This window comes from Papaver somniferum, chromosome 1 (assembly GCF_003573695.1).
Source record: "Papaver somniferum cultivar HN1 chromosome 1, ASM357369v1, whole genome shotgun sequence".
In the NCBI taxonomy this organism is placed as follows: domain Eukaryota; kingdom Viridiplantae; phylum Streptophyta; class Magnoliopsida; order Ranunculales; family Papaveraceae; genus Papaver; species Papaver somniferum.
The window spans coordinates 64,444,314-64,463,765 of NC_039358.1; the positions used below are offsets into that span (position 1 = coordinate 64,444,314).

At 36.8% G+C, this 19,452-nt stretch overlaps 1 protein-coding gene across 1 annotated transcript; it reads left to right on the forward strand.

Annotated features, from left to right (window-relative positions):
- The first annotated feature begins 2,743 nt into the window (after positions 1 to 2,743).
- LOC113324697 lies at positions 2,744 to 3,427 on the forward strand. The gene has a single exon (XM_026573016.1). It carries the CDS (start codon positions 2,744 to 2,746, stop codon positions 3,425 to 3,427), a length of 684 nt encoding a protein of 227 aa, XP_026428801.1.
- The last annotated feature ends 16,025 nt before the right edge of the window (positions 3,428 to 19,452 follow it).

The following is a 19,452-nucleotide window of genomic DNA, read 5'->3' on the forward strand; positions in this document are numbered from 1 at the left end:
ATGCCCCCAAACATCCACCAAACGCAAGCCTTGAAGAAGGATGGTCGAACTAGTATGGAGTGGCTTGTATGCGCAAAGCTTTCAAAAACAGTCTCAAAGAAGTCGCGACCGTCCAACTTCACAAGCATGGTTGGACGGATTGGATCATCCCGCGATTGATCTGTGAAGTGCTGGTATGCACATTGGCGGGCCCACTTTTCACTTACATGATCGGCTCTCTCACGACCAAGCCATAGAGCAATAAACGTTTGCTCGAAACATGGCTGGCGTGATGCTTTAAAAGTCGCAGAAAGTCCAACTAGTGTCTTAAATCGATCACGACCATCCAACTTCGCAAGCATGGTTGGATGGCTTAGATCACACCTAGGGCCACGAGACAGGTATGAATATGTTCACCATCGGCCAAACGTTGTCCCCGCATGATCGGTCTCCCCAAGGGAGAAGCATAGCTTTCCAAACCGTTTGGATGAAGTTGCATGCGCACGACCGATCCAAAACCCTAATTAGGGTTTGCGGCATGTTACATGTGTCGTTAATCAATCACGAGCGTCCATCTTCGCCAGCTTGGATGAAGGGTGCAGGAATAGACTAAGAAAGTCCAGAGAGTATCAGCATGATCATTGTGGGCGCGTCTATCTTTATGTCCGACCGACCAAGACAAGCCATGGCCGGATGCCTCGATTCGTGTGCCTTGAAGGTGGCATGCCGCGCCCCTTTAAGAATCCTTTTGGGGCAGAGGATTCCTGTTGAAATTTGATCTCAGACACTCCTCTTTACCGGTCAAATTGAGTGGCCTAAATCGCACCTTCATGAGACAGTGAGGTACGGACATGTACATCGGCAAGCCGTCTACACGCATGCCCGGTCGGTCCTGCCAAAAAAGCCTCCCATGCACGGTTTCGACCAAGATGAATAGTGATGCTTGCGCACCTCTTCAAAACCCTAAAACTTCATCAACGGCCGCCGATGAGCGTCATATATCATCTCGTCCGTCCAACTCTACCAGCTTGGTTAGACATCCCAGGCTAGGAGTTAAATGGCCAATAAGGTGTCGTGGTGATTACCATCCGTCACTCTACCACATCATGTGATCGGCCAAGGGAGGGCTTGCCTGTGCATCTCCCAAACTATCATTCGAAGATAGCTAAGCATGCATCTGTTTTAAGATGCTTAATCCGCGACTTACTCTGTTAAGCCTTAAAACAACGATGTTTCATACAGATTGATTATATTCTATGCATTACATGCATAGAGTATACACGATATTTAATGAATATATATTTCCTAAATAACTCAGTTATTTAACCTAGCATCGTATGTTACTCCCTGTGGGTCCCACAATCCACTCATTCGAGACATCAAGCATGTCACAAACTGGGGGATACTTACTGGGGTATTGGTCTGGCGGTTTACAGCGTGCAACGCGCCCTTACGAGAACATGTCAGGAAGACATGGATGGTTAGCGATGATGGGAGAAGTGGGCCAAGACGTGATCGTGCAATCACTCACACACGACCCCACTACTTCATCATTCCACTTCCTCCACTTCCTACGAGAGACGAGGTTTGTGCTTTATGACTTGTATAAATAGGTCTATCACCTATTTCCAAACAACACAAACACAGACAAGCACAGAAAACCAAGTGTTATCATCTGTATCAAGAAAACATCAGAACTGATAGCTTACATCATTGCAAGTCAGTTCCTATTTCTGATACAAGTCATAAATAGCCAACACCTTCACAATCTCAACACCTTCTTCGCTTCCCTCCCTAAGATCAACCCCATCTCCTTCACTTTGTGACTGAAGCAATCTGGAACGGCCATTTCTTGGTTTTGGCCAGAATTATATAGATTGATCTCTCAAATCAGAATTCACTCCGGTGCAGTGCATTTGTTTAGGGTTTAGATTCGTTTCTCATCCACACACACCCAAATTTACCAAAAACCGCAGAAACAATTTTCACCCTAAAACAGGAGTGTTATACTTTTTAAGTGCTATTTATTTTATGGAGTGTTATTTGTTTTTTATGGCGTGTTTTAAGTTTTATTTTTTATGTCGTGTTTTAAGTGTGTGTTTTTTTAAGGGGTGTTATAAAAGCTTTATGTTTTTGTTGTATTAGGTACATTATGCAGGGAACTTTGAGAATAATTTTGTTCGGGCTTCCGGATGATGAAGATGATATTGAGACGAATGTTCTAGCAGTGGATACACTTTTTGAGATGCAGAGGAGGCAGGGAATACATCAACCCGTCCCGAATGAAGTCAAGACCAGTCAGACGGTGCACAGAAAACGTGTAGATGTGGATGCTCGTATGATGCATCAGTACTTCAACTTCAATTGTATGTATGGGCCAAAGAAGTTCAAAGGTCGGTTTGCTTTGCCTCGTCCGATTTTTCTGAGAATTTTAAAGCAAGTTTGTGATTATGACCATGATTTTCGCCAAAAAACGGATGCTTGTGGTAATCCTGGTCATACTCCATATATGAAAATGGTTGTCGTCATGAAACATTTTGCCAAAAGTGTTACACCCGATGATTACACTCAAATGGGAGCGACCACTATCTACTATTATGCTATGAAGTTTATGGATTCAATTATTTGGATTTATAATGGTCGATACATGCATCAGCCTACCGCTCAAGATACATAAAGGATTTTGGCAGAGAATGAAGCTCGAGGATTTTCTGAGATTCTTGGTAGTGTCGATTTTTTTCACTGGGCATGGAGAGCATGTCCAATGGATCAAGCAGGATCCCACTGCGGTTATAAGTCATATCCCTCGGTTGTTTTAAAGGTGGTAGCTATATATGATAGATGGATCTGGCATTCCTATTTTGGTTTGGGTGGGCAAAACAATGATCTTAATGTATTGGATGCTTCGGGCTTGTTCGATAGACAACTTCTTGGTGAAGCACCTCCTTGTCATTATCAAATCAATGAAAGGAATTACGAAAAGGGGTACTACCTAGGAGATGGTGCATATCCTATGTATGGTTACATCGTGCAAGCGTACAAACCCGCCTCAAACAATAGAGAATCTCTTTTCAATCAATACCAAGAAGCCAAAAGGAAGGACATAGAACGTGCATTTGGTGGTCTAAAAGGTGAGTTTGGCATTATATTAAAACCTTGTCGTTATTATAAAAAATCAGACATGAAGGCAATTATGAGGGGGTGCTTGATAATGCACAATATGTGTGTTGAGATGGAATATCGCAATGAGGATTGGGGGAGGATCACGGGAGATGAACCTCAACCGCCAATTCAAGGAAACGTAAGGCTAGCTCCTCATATATTTTACTACCCTGCGATTTGGGAGGAACTTCGCTTGGAACTCACTACACACATTTGGAACCGACACGGAGAAAGTTTGAGAGATGGTGATATTCCAAACATGCTTATGGATGATGCCTTGCCGTAAGTTCATGAGGGTATAACTGACGTGGACACCGATGAAGACCAATATGACCCTCAAGGAGATGGAGCATTTTATGAGAGTGGAGAGTAAATTTCATATTCACCAATTTATTTAACCATAATACTCCTTTTTTTTCAATCAAGCACGTTTTCATTAATAAGTAGGCATTTTAATTACATCTTGTGAACTCCATAATACTATTTTTTTCACTTAAGTACATTTACAATCACATTACATATTTAACTAGAACTTCATAATACTTCTTCATGCATATACTTCATCCAAATCAACGTCGAGCTCCACCAAATATCTCCAAAGCGGTGATATGAATGAATGGAATTCCATGATTTGTTTGGTATAAATTCAAAACATCTTCACGATTACCATTTGATGCCCTTAATGAAATGGAAAAAAGCTTGCAATAACGCTTGATGCTTGCTAACCGAGATTATAGTTGTTTTTGGCATCTTACATTATCATTTCCATTGATTCTCACAAATTCTTGAACAACTTGTTCCCAAAATGTGTTACTTGTTTGAGACCTGTCAAAAGGATTTGTGTTGTTAATTTTGCGAAAACTTCTTACCAAATCATTGTCTTCGGCAATTGAGAATCCAACCATGCTTGAATTTTGAATTGAGAATTTAGGAGAAGAAAAATAGAGTGAAACTTCACAAGTTTGGGTGGCGATTTTGAGTTCATGTGTTGAGTTTATATAGAGAGAAGAAATGTTCTGAGTTTGGGCTAAAAATGTAGCCATTAGACAAAGCGTTGAACCAAACAGTGCCCAGCGCAGAATCAAACAACGCTTTGCCTAACAGTCGCAAGATCAAATTTGACCGTTGAATCTCAACGGCAGGGAAGGAAGCGATGTACCGTTGCGCGCTTGGGCACTGCACCATTCAGCGCTCAACAATCTCATCCATCAGATCCAATATGACCGTTGAATCTCAACGGTTCTGATTTAGTGGACGTTTGAAACCTCAACAGCTATATTTTCAGGCTACCCTAAAAATAGAGAACTACTTTTCCTTCGTCCCTCACACCAAAATCAATTGATTATCTTCTTCATTGATCTTCTTCTTCTTTACATAATTTTGTTCATATAAAATTATGACACACTTTACTACAAAAGAAGATGAGGCACTAATTTATGGTCGGGTTAGCAAGCAACGATCCGTTTCATGGAAAAGATAAAAAAAATGTGCAATATTTTGGAGGAAGATTATTGAAGGGTGCAATAAAATAAAAGGCCTAATGGTGCCGAAAGAGATAAAAAGTCATTGCAAACAAGGTGCAACACATTGAGAACCGAAGTGAGAAGATATCTTTCACATGTTAGGCCCTACTTCCGAAAAAAACCTACGAGGTTGAATGAACATGATTATGTAAGTACTTGAATTTTTTGTCGATGTTTTTTTCCCGTTTTGATCTATTTCTTTCTTTCGCTAAATTTTTCCTTTCATTCTTTGTAAAATACATTTTTTTTTCCTAGTATCGTCTTGGACAACAGAATTATGAAGCAGAGATTGAAAAACCTTGGAAGCACGAATCAGTTTTCCAGATCCTGAAGACCTATCAACCTGACTACAACCCAACGGTGAATAATGATGATGGAGCTGGTACTTCCACTCAACCTACTCAACAGACTCAACCTACTCAACAGACTCAAGCTACTCAAGACAATGAAGTTGATACTATGGATGAAGATTTAGAAAATATGGCAAGGTTTGGTAGCTCCTCATCTACTCATAATTCTGAAACATCAGACATATCTCGCAGAAGACGCTATTTAGAACAAACAGATGACGTTAGAAGTGGAGGGAAAGATCAAGCAAATAAAAGGGCTCGTGAGGCTAAAGCATCGCAGAAAGCAAATGAAAAAATGGATAAACTCATCGAACTTCTTGAAAACGCACAAGCACAAAGGGTTTCCAAGTATGAAACAGAGGAAGAGTATCTGAAGAAGAACATGGAAAACTCTACAATCTTGGCACAAACACAACAAAGAGAATCTGACATGAAGATCCTACGCCAAAACTTGAATGAATTACAGGATTGGGAGAAACCCCTCTACAAAATATGGATGAACGAGATTTTGGCCCGTCATGGATTGCCACTTATCCCCTAAATTAAAGTGATATATTAGTAATAATTTAAGTTATTTAGAAGTAGGATTTCGATTTCAATGTATTTTTTTTATGTTTTAAGTTATTTAGAAGTAGGATTTCAATTTCAATATACTTTTTTATGTTAAAATAATAAAATTTTATTGAATCCAGAAAAATTACAAAAAGTTATTCAAAATGAATGTTTACAATCACTCAACTCTCTCAATTTTCACCCAAATCTATAATATGTTTTATCTGGATGTTCTAGACTTAACAAAAAAGATGGCTTATTCAAGAAAATTCTCTTCTCACCTCTAAGCAATGAAACACCCATCTTTGCTAGCCCATCAGCAGAGAAATTCACTTCTCTGTAACTGTGTATAAATTCAAAACTCATAAGTGCAGCAGCAATTTTATTCCATCTGGATTGTACATACCAGGGTATTCTTCTGGTAGAGAAAGAATTGATAACTGATATTGAATCAGTTCTTATGCATAGCTGTAAGAATCCCTTACTTATTGCCCATTCACATGAATTTATGACAACAAATATCTCAGCCATATAGTTGGTTGCAACACCCATTCCACCTGCAACTGCAATTAAGAACCCACCTATGCTATCTCTGCCAATAAATCCATATCATGCTTCATCAGGATTGTTTCCTGCAGCACCATCACAACATAATAATATTTTAGGACTAATGGCTAGAGAGAAGAAGATTGCTTGAATTCTGATATGCTTCACTTTTCTGCATTTCATGCCAAAGGTTTTAAGGACTTGTAAGTCTTCAACTGTATTCCACATATGCCCTTTCATCCTGACTTCACATTCCTTAGTGAACTGAACTATATTCCTCTTCAAAACCTCTGCATTTGGTTGTGCACCATCATACACCACTCTGTTTCTATGAAAGCATAATTCCTTTATAGTTATGAGAGCAGCAGATCTCCAAATTTCTCTTACAACTGGTCTTTTTTATTTTGCCGTATTGAGAACCTCCTCAAGGGATATAGGATTGAAGAATGCAAACAACGCACCTATCCACTGCCAGATTATCTCACTAAAGTTGCAATGCCATAATATATGTTCAGTTGTTTCTTCATCTTGTTTACAGAATGAGCATCTTGAAACCATATTGAAGCCTTTCTTTCTCATGTTATCATTTGTAGCCCATACACCTCTTATTACCTTCCATACATTACTTGAAATACTAGGATGAATTGTATTCTTCCAAATGCTATTGGTCCATTGCAGCTTAGGATATTTCTTTCTTATACACTCCACTGCTGTTGCAACTGTGAATTCTCCAGTTTTGGACCAAATCCAGATCTTCTTATCTTTTTCCCCATCCACCGCTAGTAATGCACTGTCTTGTATCATATTTGACATTTCGGCAGGTATTATCCATTCACCATGGAAGATGCAGAATGGCAATGATGAATGGGATAAATTTTTCCAAGATAAATTTCAAGATAAAAATGGTATATGGATTAATTATTACAAGAAATCTTCTGTATGGATTGGGATCAAATGGGTTCTTGATGAGGTCTTTAATAATAAGGTGGATTGTGGGAGATGGGGAAAGCATCTCAGTATGGAATGATATCTGGATTACAAGTAAGCCTTTAAGAAACTTATACCCTGATAACTCTTTTATGCTTCAGAATCCTAACCTTAAAGTGATGTTTTAAGTTATTTTAATTTTAATGTATTTTTTTAATTTCTTCAAAAAGCATTGTAACCTTGTTTTGCAATGCAATGGAAAATTTCCCTTACTTTGGTAAATTCTCAAATTTTGAAACAAACAACCATTGGAACAAATTTCCAAACATTTAGAAAATCAAATTTTGAAAAAAAAAAACAAAAAAAGTCGTTGGTGGTGTGGAGCAGGTGTGGGGAAAAAAAGGTCAAGCGCTGAATTGTGCGGCGCCAGCCGTTAGCACTGAACAGAACAACACCTAGGCAAGCGCTGAATAGTTCAGCTCTGATGCCCTGGAATATTCGCCTAGCGCTGAATCGTTCAACGTAGAGATCAATTTTTGAGCGCTGAATCATTCAGCGTTTCAATCTCGCTGCTAGTTGAACTGCGAGCACTTGCTAGGAGAGAGAACTAGTGTTAACTTTTAGACCACACTTTTTATTTGAATTGCAACACTTAACTGCCAATCTAGCCCATAGGGGTTAGCCTTATGGTAATGTACAAATCTAATTTTTTGTTGGGATAGGTGGATGGCCAAATAGGTTTCTCCATTATGGGAACGGTAATGCGCGGTTGATCATCAAGCACCAAGGCTAGGGAAACTCGTTCACGTGTGTAGGTTACACGCGGCGTTGGTGGAAAAAATACTGGCGTACAATACACAAACGCTAGCGTTGGTCACTCAAACGCGGGCGTGAGAAACAAAATCGCCAACGGTCAGTTATCCAACGTCCATATTGTCAACTTTATAATTTCCAAAACTATAAATTCCTTCAACCCAATTCATTTTCAGTCACACCAATACTTTTTCCTTGTTCTAAAACTCTTCTAAACCCAAAATTTTCGATACAATATGAGCAACTTAATAAGACAAGCGATCTGAAAATGCGGGGTTCTAACAACCACACCCAACAATTCGTTTGGCAATCTGAGAGGACTTACTCCAATATACTTTCTAGAGAATCAACTAGTTAGTCAGACTCAATCTAGAGTAAAGTATATCAAAGAGTTTAATATCTCTAACTCTTAATTCAATCCGCAATCAGCAAATAGAAATCTGCGAGCCCGATTGAATATAAGAGGAATTACTTGAACGGTACCAAAGACCAATGTTCAAGTGTCAATCAATGTAAATCAACAACCAAAGGTTGGATATTCTAATTGATTGATCTTAACGCACAACCTGTGATATTTCAATTATATAACAAAATATAATGCGAAAAAGAAATAACACAGACACCAGAATTTTGTAACCAGGAAACCGCAAATGCAGAAAAACCCCGGGAACTAGTCCAGATTGAACATCACACTGTATTAAGCCGCTACAGACACTAGCCTATTACCAATTAACTTCGGACTGGACTGTAGTTGAACCCTAATCAATCTCACACTAATTCAAGGTAAAGTTGCGCTCCTTACGTCTCTGATCCCAGTAGGATACCACGCACTTGATTCCCTTAGCTGATCTCACCCACAACTAAGAGTTGCTACGACCCAAAGTCGAAGACTTGATAAACAAATCTGTTTCACAAAGAAAAGTCTATAGGATTGAATAAATCTGTCTCCCACGTAAATACCCAAGAGTGTTTGTTCCGTCTTTTGATAAATCAAGGTGAACATGAACCAATTGGTAAACCGGACTTATATTCCCGAAGAACATCCTAGTATTATCAATCACCTCACAATAAACTTAATCGACTAGCGAAACAAGTTATTGTGGAATCACAAACGCTAAGACGAAGGTGTTTTTGATTACTTTTCTATCTTGCCTATCGAAGATATAAATCTCAAGCCAATTTTACAATTTCACTCAACACGATAGAAACAGCAAGATCAGATTACGCAACTACAAAGATAATAGTTGAGTTTGGCTTCACAATCCCAATGAAGTCTTCAAGTGGTTAACCTACAGGGTCTCGAGAAGAAACCTAAGGTTAAAGGAGAATCGACTCTAGTTATGCAACTAGTAACACATAGGAGGTGTGGGGATTAGGTTTCTCAGTTGCTAGAGTTCTCCTTTATATAGTTTTCAAATCAGGTTTTGCAATCCAAGTTACCTTGTTAACAAAGCATTTAATATTCACCGTTAGATGAAAAACTTGATTCAACCAAGCTAATATCTTTCAGTCGTTAGATCGAACTTAGATTGTTACACACAAGTGAAATGTACCCTCATTTAGGTTTATGTAACCGTACCTAAACGTGTACCCCAGGTTGGTTCACAAATAGTTAACCGAGGTTAGCCATATGATTACTCTCATATCAACCTTATTCATCTTAACCATAACTAGTTCAAATGACTCAAATGAAACTAGTTAAAGTGTTGTTCAATTGTATAGAAAACACAATCGAAACCAAATTGGTTTGATTCACTTGAATCAATCATGAACATTATAGCCATGGTTTGCAAAGATTGCATTCCTTATGATTTAAATGTTTAAGTTCATGAACTGACCGATTTGACAAAGTAACCAGCTTAAGTATGCGTACGGGTATGCGTACTTAAGCAGCCGGATTTTGAGTTTGTTAAGTTTCCAAACTCAGCAGAAATTTTCGGTTCGAAAACTTCCGCCTGTATGCGTACGGGTACGCATACTTAAGGTGACTAGTTTAGGAGTTTGTAATTCCCAAACTCAGCAGATATTTTCGGTTCGAAAACTTCTGCCAGTATGCATACGGGTAAGCATACTTATCTTGTCTCCTTCACCAATTTCGTATACACACATATGCATACTCTTGGATCCCGGTTTATGGATTTATATACTAATGTGCGAACACACTATATATGCTTATATCCAAAGATGGTTACATCATCAACTCTTTATTTCAATCATTGAAACATTCTTCTATAATGACAATAGCTTTTTTCACATACTATTAGCATCAAAGCAATTTTCAAGATACTAAAATAATCATTGTCGAAACATTCCAAGTCTTACATCAAATGATTGTATCACACAAACCATGTAAGATGTTACTTGGCAATTTTCTCATGATATAAGATGAACTTGGTCGAACCGAAAGCTTAGCAACACATATTTTGAGAAATATGTAAGCGAGATATACTCAGCTCGAAATCTCAAATGTGTATAGAGAAAACTATATCGTAACACGACTTATGTCTCAATATAGGAGATTGTAGGATCGACTTTCCAAGTGATAGATGAGTTCAAGTCTCCACATACCTTTTGTCTAAGAAGTTCCACAAACTTCACTTAGTAGTTCTTCGTCTTCAAGAGATGAACCCCGAGAGATCTAAGCTCAACTACACTATCTATATCCTAGTCCGAGACATCTATAAATAGGCTAGAAATCAAGACTTATAGTTTTGATCACTAACATTGACAAACATGCTTGAGATAGCAACGCATGCGAGTTCGACCGATCAATGCTCTAACAATCTCCACATTTGTCAATTTTATTGACAAAACTATCAATACATATGGATTACAAAATGATAAAAATTGTAGCTTCCCATCCACATGCTTGATCTCCTTGGCATCTTCAACGCAACTCGAAATCTTCGTCACTTCCAAGTACTCCATGATCCTAAAGGTTGTAAGTTCAGCATCATAGTTGTTGAAGATCCGTAGCTATAACAATGAGAAAACAAAATGCTCTCAATCATTGTTATACAGTGTCATAATATTATTATACAACATGAAAGTCCAATTGTATCACAACTTTGACAACAATACTATGGTGATATTCATAACTCCCCCTTAGTCAATACTTTATCTCAACATGAAAACCACTCCCCCTTACATAATGATCCGTAAACCATATGTATTTTTAGTATCACACTGCACATTAATTCTCCCCCTTTTTGTCAATATAAATTGGCAAAGTACGAAAACTAGTGGGATCCTCATGAAATTTCCACGGAGATACTTCATGACTAAAAGAGAATACCATACCAACTTATTTAGATGCAATCATAAAGCCTAAGCTAAATGCATTCATCAAGGAGTTAATAAAGATACAAGATAACCCATAAAATTCCATAGCCGCACTCCCCACAATAATTTGGCAATTAAGCACAAGTTCAATATGAACTCTCCCTCATAAAATGTCACCCCCGAAGGAACAACAAAGGCGACCTTACTTTCACAAGAAAAAAAGGATTTCTTTGGACATAACCAAATCACATGAAAACATGAATTTGAATCCAAAGTATTCAATTGAATTAACCACAAAAGAATCCATGATTAATCCAATCAAAATGCACAACTAAATTAGCCAAAAGAAAACCCATAATTAATTCAATTGGAATTACACAACTAGATTAACCACAAGAAAACCCATGATTAATTCAATCGGAATTACACAACTAAATTTACGACAAGAAAGCGATCAATTCAATTGGTCATGCTCGTCATAAGAGAACTTACGGAGCAATAACTAAACTGATCACAAGAGAATGATCAATTCAATTGGTCGTGCTCAGACATAAGAAAACTTATGGAGCAACACAGTATATGCACAAAAATTTGGGTCGGAGACTGACCAATACTGCGGAATAGACAAGGATTCATTCTATTTTTCATCACTATTTGCACAATGACATCTAGTAGAATTAATCCTTGTAAACAAAAGTTTTATCCTTTCTTCCATCAAAATAATGACATAAAAGGCTTTTAACTTTTGTAATGTCAAAAGTTCATTCTATCTTCTATCAATACTTTCATACCGACATAATAGAGATAACTTTTGAACAAGTATGGGACAGTCACAGGTTCATGAACATAAACAACACATCCCATCACAATTTGCAATATATGAAATCATAAAGATTAATACTGCAAAAATTATCTTCCAAATAACTTAGAATTTAAATAAATAAATCTAAAAATATTGAAGATGAAAACGTTGGAAATAGCTATGTGCAATCACAATAATTACTATTCCAAACTCTAGTAATCCTTCTCAAAAACAAGAATAAATTCTCATAAGAAGTTTCCTAGGCATCAAGACAAACTCGTAATGCACATATAAGATGATTTGTCCTTATAGGGTATAATCAATCTTTTTCGCCCGAATTTATACCAAGAATAGATACCAAAGGCGTATAAAAATATTTTCTTAACAAAGAAGAACATACAAAGTCATTAACACCATGCACCATAGTTCGTATAAAATGATTGTGAACATTCAAGAATCTCATAGTAATACGTACCACTTCCCATTCTTGAACTTCCTTCCTTGTGATTCACCAACAACATTCTTGTAAAAGCTATAAATGAGCTTAGAAGAGTAGTACTCCATGAATCCAAGTGCCCAAGTCCAAGAGAAGTGGAACAAGTGCGACGAAACGGAGCAAAACACTCAAAAACAAGAGATGAGACAAATACCAATCTTAATTCATCCAAATTCAGTAATTCTCATATCCAATTTGAATATAATTCAAATAGGAAGAGAATGCAAAAATAATGAGGTCATTCCGAGTTCGGACGAAGAAGATACGGCCAAAACATGTTTACCGAATATCGACGTCTACAGGCAAGTATGCATACGGGTATGCAAACTGGTATGCAAACGAATTTCCCTAGATTTTATTACAAAAACTCATTTGTAAACTGGTATTCATACCTAAAGTTTACCATGAAGGCCAAAACATCCCGAACAACTATTTTCAAACCGAAACATTTAAGAACCTTAAACACAAATCAAGTTAGGTAGACATGAACGATACACGAGGTACATAGATCATCATAAAACTTTCTCAAGTTTAGAGACATACCTTTTTAGAAGAATTCGATCGAATTCTACAGCGTTACCAAACATTCAAAATCATACCAAACTTAATATGTGTGCCCCAGTTCTTGTGCTTCCCTCACCGTATACATAACAAGGCATTTCTTGGTGAGGATGCACTTTCAACACAATCAAGTTGTGTTGAGGTGAAAAATGTCTTGCTCACCATGGCACCAAGAAAGAGTTTCTTTCCATCAACTATTACATCTTGTAGTGTTGATAAACACCCAAGGAACAATTTTTATAAGTATATCAAAGAACTTCAAGAGAACCCAAAAAGATTTGTGTTTCTGATTTCTCGATTTCCAACTTATAAAAAACAGTTTCTGCAGATAGTTTTTAGTACTGTGAAGGGAAACTCTTTTGATAAAAAGAGACATCCTAGCTTCTTCATAAGAGAAGACAATACTGCTATCTTGATAGGAAGCATCAGGAGTTGAGCAATGAATTGATTCATTCTTTGAGGTGATACACTCAGAAGACTGAGAGTTAAACTCCTCTTGTAATTCGTTTAGTTTGTTACAACTAATTGGATTACGCAGAGAAGGAGAATTGCTCTCACTGATTAGTAAATCAATATCAACCTCAACATAAATATTATTCATCATAACTTGATTTAGCCTGTCAAGAGATTCTTGTTCTTTCTGGAGATATAAATCAACATTACAAGATAAGCTTTCAAGTTTCTTTTCAAGACCTGAATACACTTCAAGGGATTTTAAACCTGGTGGAGGTTTAGATATAATTTCTTCTACAAATTTTATTAAATCAGTCATGGAAGAAGGTTCTGGAATCCCTGGATCTGGTGATGCATTTATTGAGATAACATTTTTGTCCATATCAGATCGCTACAAACACAGACTTATAAGGTCTTTAATGTGTTTACCTGCTCTGATACCAATAGAAAATGAGGGGGTATAACAACCACACCCAACAATTCGTTTGGAAATCTGAGGGGACTTACTCCAATATACTTTCTAGAGAATCAACTAGTCAGTCAGACTCAATCTAGAGTAAATTATATCAAAGAGTTTAATATCTCTAACTCTTAATTCATTCCGCAGCCATCAAATAGAAATCTGCAAGCCCGATTGAATATAAGAGGAATTACTTGAAAGATACCAAAGACCAATGTTCAAGTGTCAATCAATGTAAATCAACTACCAAAGGTTGGATATTCTAATTGATTGATCTTAACGCACAACCTGTGATATTTCAATTATATAACAAAGTATAATGCGGAAAAGAAATAACACAGATACCAGAATTTTGTTAACGAGGAAACCGCAAATGCATAAAAAACCCGGGACCTAGTCCAGATTGAACACCACACCGTATTAATCCGCTACAGACACTAGCCTATTACCAATTAACTTCGGACTGGACTGTAGTTGAACCCTAATCAATCTCACACTAATTCAAGGTACAGTTGCGCTCCTTACGTCTTTGATCCCAGCAGGATACTGCGCACTTGATTCCCTTAGCTGATCTCACCCGCAACTAAGAGTTGCTACGACCCAAAGTCGAAAACTTGATAGACAAATCTGTCTCACAAAGAAAAGTCTATAAGATTGAATAAATCTATCTCCCACAGAAATACCCAAGAATTTTTGATCTGTCTTTTGATAAATCAAGGTGAACATGAACCAATTGATAACCCGGACTTATATTCCCGAAGAACAGCCTAGAATTATCAATCACTGATAACTACGTAAATGATACTTTTATACCCATATTTATATTAGCTAGGACTCAATATCTTGACTAATAACATTGTTTTGAGCTATTTGTAGGAAGTACAAGTGAATTGTACTCGGGAGTTAAACGGTGTTTGCGATGAAAACGACTAAATGTGGTTGGCCTAGTATTCCTAACTATATATCAGCAACCATTCAAGTTACTCAAACACATGGAGCCATCAAGGCAAAGTGAATCGTGGTACTCTCTGGCCACAGTTCTGTGGGATACTATATTCCTTATCAAAACAAAGAAAAGAAATCTCATTTTTTTATTCAAGCTTATGAAGAGAAAAGGGTGTTGAGCATTATCTTTGTGAATTATTCAAGAGTTGTTGTCGTCTTCACATTCATGTTGCGAGATTGAGATTCCAAGATAAGGGCTTTCATTCACGAGATTTACAGACTCAGTGAACAAGGTCCGAGTTCTTTTTACTGCAACAAGCTTAGGTTCTTGACCGAGAAGAACACGCAGCAGGTGATGCTTCATTTCTCATATGGTAGCGACAAGTGATGGTAATGGGTTCGTTTTGAAAGAAATATAAGCTAGTTGAAGTTGAGGCATGGACTGTGATTCAGTCGAAAGAGAAATTATTGTAGGACTCGGTACTGGGATGAACTTGGAAGAAGTCGGTGCTGGTTTGTGTTGGATTCTCGAACTCATGGCAGTTGTGGTGACTCTCGGTCTCTGCAACAGCAATTATGAGTTCATGTGTGGATGCAGTTTGGGGTTTTTGGATTGGAGTTAATTGGTTAGACGATTGGAGAGTTTGGGAGAAGTTAGAGCAACAACAGAAGAGAAAAATCGAACCAGAGAACGCTGCTGCTGCCGTTGAAGAACATACTAAGAACATAAGACCACCGAAGACAGTCGTTCATGATACAGTGACAACGACTAACCTGGTAGGGTCGTATAGCTACAGTAACAGTGACACTTTACCTGTATCGTTCTCTGTAACAGTTCGGTTTGTAACAGTTCGGTTTATAGCTACAGTAATTGTTACAAACCAGATTTTAATTATTTTCTCCCATTTTCATTATTGTGAACACCCTTTGAGCAATAAAAATGAATTTTGAGTGTGTTTCCAACATGATAAGCTAAACCCATCCTCCGGGGCGACGGAGGAAGATATTTCGCCAATGAAAAGTTGTATTCTCTATTTTTTTTAATTTATGCAATTATTATATGATTATTTGCCTTGATAAATAAATTGATAAAATGGTTTTTGTTAAACAATTGTCATTTCAATTGATGGAGCATGCTATCCTAGGGTTTTGATGTCCCATACTTTCGATATACAATTGTTATTTCTAAAAATCAACTTTTGCAATATCTAGAATCAATTTGAATGCATGATTTGCATGATTATAATTAGAGAATTTAAATCACTTTGATATTGGTAAATAGTGGAATCCATAGCCCTAGTCTCCTCCATAATATATCATTATATTTGAGTTTATCTTTGTTTAGCCTAGAAATCTAATTTAAAAATCTATTTCTTCACAAGTCTTGAACGAACTTTTTACTACAACATCATTGAAAAATACCATCAATTTTTGGTGTCGCCGACGCGGACTTGTTTTTAGATTAATTTTTAGGTTTATTTTTATTTTGTACAGTATTTTCATTTCATTTTAGATTTTTTTTCCTTTTTATGCATTTCTTTTTGTATTTTTTTCAGGGACATTTTGAGGATGATGAATTCTTCTGGGGAGACGTCACCTAAGATGAAGCTAGCGGAATATAAGCTTAGAAAGTCAAATTGTCAGGAAACCTCATCTGAGATGACGCTTGCTGAATATAAGCGTAGGCAGCGGTATGGAGTTTCTGCTCCACATGAGGTAATTGAAGAATCCTCGCTAATGATATATGAGAAGTATTACAAATGCACACCACTTAGTTTGGAACAAAGATTGAGAATTCTGGAATGCCAAAGATTATTTAATGATGATGATGATCAGTCTTGTAGTGACTCTCTGTTCCAGACAGAATATGTAGATGACCCCGTGGATGATTGTGTAGATGATTTTCCAAATTTCATAGATGAATCCATCCCACAAGATAATTCACCCAACTTAGAGGTTGTTTCCAGACCCCTAGACTTCCAAAAGTTGCCTAATTTAGGGTTAGAATTGCGTGCTTCTAAAGTGTTGTTGGATTACTTTGCATCTAAGTACCCAGAGGACTTACTTATTCCTGATATCGTGCATGAACCAATTGATATTTCCCCATTCCCAATAGTATCCCCATATTTTGTTCTATACTCACTTCCATATGAAGTAAAAACTAGGTGTGGGGGTAATCCTCTATTTCAGACAGTTTCAATGTCACCATATTTTCATAGCATAATTGTGAAGTTGTCGTTTGTAAATACCGTATTTTGGGTAGATCCCCAGATTTTCAGGCTGTTAATTTTTGGGGATCCATTTCTGTACATTCTAGTAGGTATATTTATTTTATTTTATTTTTATTTTGGTTTACTTTTTGCATTTCCCATCTTAATTTTTGCGTTGGATGACTCAATTACATTGAGGACAATGTAATGTTTAAGTGTGGGGGAGAAGTTAACTTTTTACTTGTTACAGGGCCTACGGCCCATGGATGTGCGTTCCAACTAGATTCCTAGGATTGTAAATAAGGGAAACTATGTAACTATTCTATATGACTCTCCTAATAATATTGTTCTTCTTCTTCCTCTTATCTCTCAATGTTTTTACCTCTAATTCTCCTCAAACACGTTATCATGCACGAAGCTGTACCGCAGAGCTATAAGGGATTGATTGATTTTTTTTTTCCTTTTTATACACGGATTAACATCAAATTAATGTTGCAATCGCGGGAATCAAATCAGATAAGTTGGACCTATTTTCTCTTAATCGTTTTTTTTTCCTCTGGGATCAAATCGGTAATGGATAATTTGAATATGTTTTATACCAACCATAAACAATCAAATGATTACATTTTATAATATATATTTGTATATATAGTTGTTGTGGGTGATTGAAAATTGTTCAAAATTGGTTTGAACTTGTCCTATACGGTTGTAGCATAGCCAATCAAATGATGATTATAGTTGATTTGATTATAGTTGTGATTGCGTTGATTTGATTTGTATGCTAAGTACTAATTTGTATGCTAATTTGTCTTATTCATCATGTTCGGTGAAAATCCAAGGAAGAGGGAACAACGAGAACCTCTGTAAACAAAAAGGAACGAAGAGATTCTGTACGCGGAGAAAGAGAATTCCAACCGGTCCAAATCGGTTCGGTCCAACCCAAGTTCAGTCTGACCAAGTTCAGTCTGACCCCCGGTTCGGTCCACCCAGCGAAATCCGGTTCGGTCCATCCGGCCCAACCAAACCCAACCGAACAGGTTCAGTCATGTCCCTGTTCCTGCCTGTCCTGTTCCGTTCCTGCTTGGTTTTGGGACGTGCTTGGCTAAAGATGTTCTGGTACAGGGGGAACCAATCCCAAACGTATGTAACTATAAAATAAACATGGGTTTTTACATTGAGTGCTTGCTAGGCTTATTTGTTTGTTTGTAGAACATGCCTAGTTTTGTTTATTTTCGTCTTAAAATAAGTCCACATCATATAAACTGTCAATTTAAATTATGATTGCTTATCTCGATCATTAAGAATTCTTGTCTTAATGCTATTTTGTTCTATTAAATATGATAGTGGTTATGGTTGAATGATGTATTTTTTTCAATTGGTTGTACCAACTCGATTCTAATGTATTCCTTTGAGGTTTAAAAGAACTTGAGAACCATTGTTGCATACATGATATTTTCTCCCTAAATTTGAATGTTCCGTGGGATGTAAACCCCTTGCTTGACTATTAACGAGTCCATATTTTCAAAAGATACGATGAAAATAAAATTACATGTATTCTAATTTTTGTGGAAGAACTCACAAAAGGTGGTATGAGTCAGAAAATTTCCATTTTATGTACTTCATCCATGATACTAACGAACAAGTATATGTTAAATTATCACAACTAGAGAACTATCTTGAGTAATCTATTCAACCTAAAGTAAGTGGTTGACATGTATAGTGAGATTCTCTTGGCCTATTGAGATAAAGAAATTTCTCAAATTAAGCTAAATGTAGCAAAAATTGGAAATGGAAAGAACTCCGAAATAATAAGGGTTAGACGTAATGAATCATATAAAGCATGAGAAAAGGGACATATATATCATGGGATGAAGCTAAAATGTAATTCTACCTTCCATCATAAATGAAAGAGTTGGAAATGCACTTGGTTATAGGTGTTGGTATACACAATGTAATGTGTATAATATAGTAGCAACCAATTTTCACATCAACTTTAATGGAAACAAAAACTTTGCCTAGCCAATTGACTATTTAATTGAACTAGATTAAATGTCTGCGCTTATGGAATGGAAAGTACATCATTCCCACGAGACATAAATTCTCTAAAGCACTTGGGATATATCTGGATGAAATGTAACATATATTCATTCTAAAGTAATTGAGTTGAATCCGACTTTTGTTACATAATAAGACCACACCACTTATTAAATATCTCAAGACTCAATGTCTAAGCTCTGTATGTACTAAAGGATAATCACATCTTGTTAAGTGCAAAAGGGTATTGATGAGTGAACTATTACCTACCTTTTGGAAAACTGAGAATGAAGTTGATTGCATCTATAAATTATTCTTATTAACTGTGGAAGGAAGCATATTCTTAGAAAATTAATG

What these genes read in the sequence shown, in the direction of transcription:
- LOC113324697 (XM_026573016.1), top strand. Translation starts at nt 2,744, where the DNA reads ATGGATCAAGCAGGATCCCACTGCGGTTATAAGTCATATCCCTCGGTT.